This window comes from Lygodium microphyllum, chromosome 5 (assembly GCF_053477565.2).
Source record: "Lygodium microphyllum isolate KBCC chromosome 5, Lygodium_microphyllum_v1.1.10, whole genome shotgun sequence".
Classification (NCBI taxonomy): Eukaryota; Viridiplantae; Streptophyta; class Polypodiopsida; order Schizaeales; family Lygodiaceae; genus Lygodium; species Lygodium microphyllum.
In genome coordinates, this window is record NC_141139.1 from 120,689,348 (window position 1) to 120,693,933 (window position 4,586).

Consider the following 4,586-nt stretch of genomic DNA (forward strand, 5'->3'; position numbering starts at 1 on the left):
TGACATGGGGATAGAGATTGACGGTGGAGTCATTATGTATTGTGACAATGTTAGCAGCATTATGTGGGCAAAGAACCTAGTCTACCATGCAAGGACAAAACACATAGAAGTGCACTATCACTTCATTGGAGAAAAAGTCATTGATGGAGAGATTGACTTGGTCCATGTGAAAACACATGACCAAGTTGCTGATATCTTTGCCAATGCATTATGTAAATATAAGTTTAAGTACTTCAGGAGTGCACTTAGAGTATTATGTGTGTAAACTCATTTGAGCTTGAGGGGGAGTGTTGATAAATATGACATATCCTAAGTCAGATCCTATGGTTGTATGTATCTAAAGTACAAGCATATGTAAAGTGTTCTTAAGTTGAGGGTATCTATCACTAAAGGATACCACTTGTAAGAGACTGAGAGAATGAAAGAAGAAGTGAGATAGAAGAAGATGAACATGATAAATGCTTGAGCCTCCATATCCGATATTAACTACTCTCTGTTGAGCATCTCTCCCTCTTTTTCACGCTTCTGGTGAAGTACAGTTTGCAATTTGCATAGCTTTTGTGTCTAATATACATAAGGACAGTCAATGCAAGACCTTGCTAGCCTTTTCCAACTGGCATGTCTGGCCTTTAATTAATCATGTTTTGGAGGTCTATCCTCTAGTAGCTTGCGTTCATCTTCAAGACCTATGACTAGGTCCCAATAGCCTCTTCCAATTGAGAAATTTGACATCCCGAACTTCCATAAAACAAAGCTATTATAGTCTAGCTTCTTGCCTACTATCTGGGCGATAGTGTCATTCTCTCTTGTGTTTGCCATTGCAAAGTCTTCAGCTTTACAAAACAAGATGTCAATTTCCCAAAATGCCAGCATGCAATGCACTTCAATGACCTACAATGCAACTAGTTTTTAGTGTAAAGTTGCAGCAATAACCACTATTTCATTCTTAGCCAATACATGTGCTTTTGTTTCATTCAACCTTAGTAACAATGTCTCCACCAAACCCATTCATTTTTAGCATAGTAATATGCTTGCAATTGAAGCCTCATGATGCAACTAATCTGCTGTGAATGGTAAGGAAATTGAATGCGCTGAGTTGCCCAAACTATGCAGAGTGTGTTTTATAGACTTCTCCACTCCCCTTCAATGGAAAAGACCAATGCAAGTTGTGAGCCATCTTTTGCTCAAGGAAGATGATCTTGTTGGCATCTTGAGTTGTGAGTCATCTATTGCTCAAGGAAGATTATCTTGTTGGCATCTTGGAAACTGATGATATTGAGGTTGCCGAAGCTGAAAAAGCAAAAAAAAAAAGACATGTAACTGGAACGATCAAAGCTATTGGACCTGGGGCGATTCGGGGAGGATGGGGTTTGAAGGCCTTTGAAATTGAGCACAGGGAATACTGTAATGTATTCTAAGTATGGGATACAACAGGAAAAGGGATGGCGCTCATGGGGTCTCGTTCTTCTACTATTCTAATCATGATTGCTGGACCTGACCTGGGTGTTATACTCAGCTTGCGCTCCACGGATCCCTCTCATGGCACCGTTTCAATCTTTAAAGCTCACCCTTTCATTTAAATATAGTAGCCCACCAATCAGTCTTTCCCTCCTGTAGCCGCTCCCGTCTTGCATTCACATCTCCGCCAGTAGTCCAGACTGGTCCGATCAATCTTGCACTTGGCGCCTCCTGTAGCTGCTCCCGACAACAGAGATGCAGTTGGTACTGATGTGTATAAAATATTTCATTCAGAAAGTGGTAAAGTAACCTAGATAGAACCATGGTTGAGTCAGGGTGGCCCAACCTTATTCAATTAAGGTAGACAATGGAACCAAGGTTCATGAGCTTGACTGTTAACAAGAAATTCAAAGACTTGTAGAAACACAAAAAATCCATGACGAGTTTCACAAAACATTGATGGCATGGGTAAAAGCTTAACCAAACATTAGAGTTTGGTCAAGACTACTAGAGGAGGTTCAAACAATAGAAGAGGCCACAAGCAAATAAAGGGGATACAAGTAAGAAAGGAAAACAAACTCCAAAACTAGGACTTGTAGATGATTTAAAAGGAGCAACAAAACCTTGTTGCCCAGGAGGATGATATGGATATAGAGTAGACCTATATTTTGTAATGATTTTACAAAAGTTTGTATGAATATCACATACCCAAACAAAGGGTGATTTGTGGCTTCTTTTTTATATGTTTTAGAAATAATGATTTATCATGTTTGTGTCTTTCTTTTAATGTGTTGATAGTTATTGTATTTTGGAAATGATCCTTTATTAAACTAATAGATCAAGATCAATATTAAACTACAAAATCAATACTAGTTTTTTTAGCTTAAAAATTGTCGTGCATTTGTAAAAAATGCAAAGAAGAAATAAGTTTGACAATAAATATAGTTGTATGCATAGTAGGACGTTAACATAAGTCATTAATTTTTCTATCAAAAGAAATAAAATCGACCCTATGTTCACAAATATTTTGATAAAGAGTGGCAACAAACCTAATCTCAACTTAGAAGGGAGCTCCTTTAAATCTTAGAGAGAGTTTGATTTGGTCTAGAAATATACCCAAGATTAGGCTAGAGAAAATAGCTTGATCTTGGAGGGATTTCAAAGTGTAGCATACTGGTATGGGCTTGAATCAATATATTTGCCTCCTTAAGAGCTAGCACCAAAGAGACAATTGCTACAAGATTGAGCACATGGCCAAGCTATTTCTCAAATAGAACTCAAAGAGAGATGCTTAGTATATGCTTAAGGACATAGAACAAAGCTTGAGCACATGGCCAAGCTCAACCATGGCAAAGATATTTCAATAAGGGGTTTTCCCTACGCTTGATCACATGCTCAAGGTCTACCTCCTTAAGGCTTGGGACCAAAGAGCTTGGACACAGCCCAAGCTCTAGCTTCTTGAAGAGAGGGTTGCTATAAGCTTGAGCATATGGCAAACATTTGCTTTAAAGATATTTCAAAGTATAACATATCTCTATAAGATTGAGTACTTGGCTAAGTTGGGCCCCAAAGAGATCTCAAAAGAGAGAGATGATATAAGCTTTAGTATATGGCTAATAAAATACCTCAAAAAGTGATCTAAAAAAAAGAGTAGGCCAATTTCATTTGAAATAGGGCTTCATCGATCTCATTGATATCACCAAAGCATAATTCCACAAATAGTATGAAGAGTCAGACTCAAAAGAGAGTTTAATGAGATTAGTAACATGGCCAAGCTAAATGAGAGCGTGTTTGATTAAATTATAGATTTTCTTATCATGATCTACCATATTTTATGTAATTTTGCTTACATATACAACTTGAACTTTTTATTTAAAGGAGAAATATTAAGTTAGATTTGGAATATTGAAGTCTTAAGTTGTGCATAGTATAAGTGATAATGTGAGCTCAACTACCCAATCCATTGTGGTATTTACTAATCTTTCAATTGAGCAGGATATAAGATAGAGCTATCAAATATCTTCAATACTGAGAGGCAAATAGACGATGAAGTGATGGTAGCAACCTTAATGTTTCTACAATACTAAGCACAATGGAGAAATCCATTCTAACAATGGTACTCGATTTGAATGCCTTACTGTTCAGGCACTCTATCCAACCCTCACCACTTCATAAATCCATACTATATGGCCATAATAAGTATGTAGTGTTCCAACTTGTTTGTATAGAAATCTTGAATATTTTTTTAGAAAGATGTAATTTCAAGATTTGGTCAACTGCACAAGAATATAATGTTGTGTCAATGGTCAGAAGTTTAGAATGGAAAATAGGATATACTTTAGGATTTTTCACCGTATGGTGTGAGGATCACTACTATAGATCTAATGAAATGAAAATGTATAGAATAAGAAAGCTAGGTGTTGAAGCACGGTTCAAGCCCTAGGAAAATTTGGGTGTGATGCTACACGAACCATCCTTATTGATGATGATCCTTATAAGGGTTGTATTACACCAAGTGGCAATTGCATCTTTATGTCTACTTTTGATATCGAAGAAAAGGATGATGATATACTTATGGGACATTTCCTCCCCTATCTTCTTGTGTTGAATGATATGTTTGATGTGGGAAGTGCTATTACAAGCACTTGATATGGGTAGATACCTCTATTTGAAGGATACAATTGGTACAACCAAGTTAGAGGAGTCATGAGTGAGTGGGATGATATGAACAATAGATGATCCAATCAAAATTTTCACACAAAGAGGTTGTCTACTATAAAAAATCTACAAAGTAGAAGTACAAGTCTAGATGTAGTTGATCAATACATTTTACAAGTTCTTAAAAAAGAAGTACATAGAATTCCTAGAATAAATTAATTGGCTGACTTGATTGGGCTAGCAAAAATATTGGGTTGCAAAAAGAGAAGCGGGATAAATGCAAGGACTGCGAAGAAATTTTTGGAAAGATTACTATACTAATATGGATGTGCAAAGCAATCATGTGAGTATGTGTGTATGACAAGTTAAAATTCTTATAAGATCTCTATACTTTTGCAAACTAGTATTGACTATATCATTTTCATGTTGTGTTTTTAGCTGATACTACTAATATATCCCAACATTAATGA

The 4,586-nt window shown here is 36.4% G+C and overlaps 1 protein-coding gene across 1 annotated transcript; it reads left to right on the forward strand.

Moving 5' to 3' along the window:
• The first annotated feature begins 3,550 nt into the window (after positions 1 to 3,550).
• LOC148036338 (uncharacterized) lies at positions 3,551 to 4,107 on the forward strand. Its single transcript, XM_087678919.1, has 2 exons — positions 3,551 to 3,657; positions 3,885 to 4,107. Exons 1-2 carry the CDS (start codon positions 3,551 to 3,553, stop codon positions 4,105 to 4,107), a joined length of 330 nt encoding a protein of 109 aa, XP_087535045.1.
• The last annotated feature ends 479 nt before the right edge of the window (positions 4,108 to 4,586 follow it).

Excerpts from the sequence above, each read along its gene's own strand:
- LOC148036338 (XM_087678919.1), top strand. The coding sequence starts at position 3,551 with ATGGAGAAATCCATTCTAACAATGGTACTCGATTTGAATGCCTTACTG. Across the intron at positions 3,658-3,884 it reads ATACTATATGGCCATAATAA|CACGGTTCAAGCCCTAGGAA; the intron begins GTATGTAGTGTT and ends TAGGTGTTGAAG.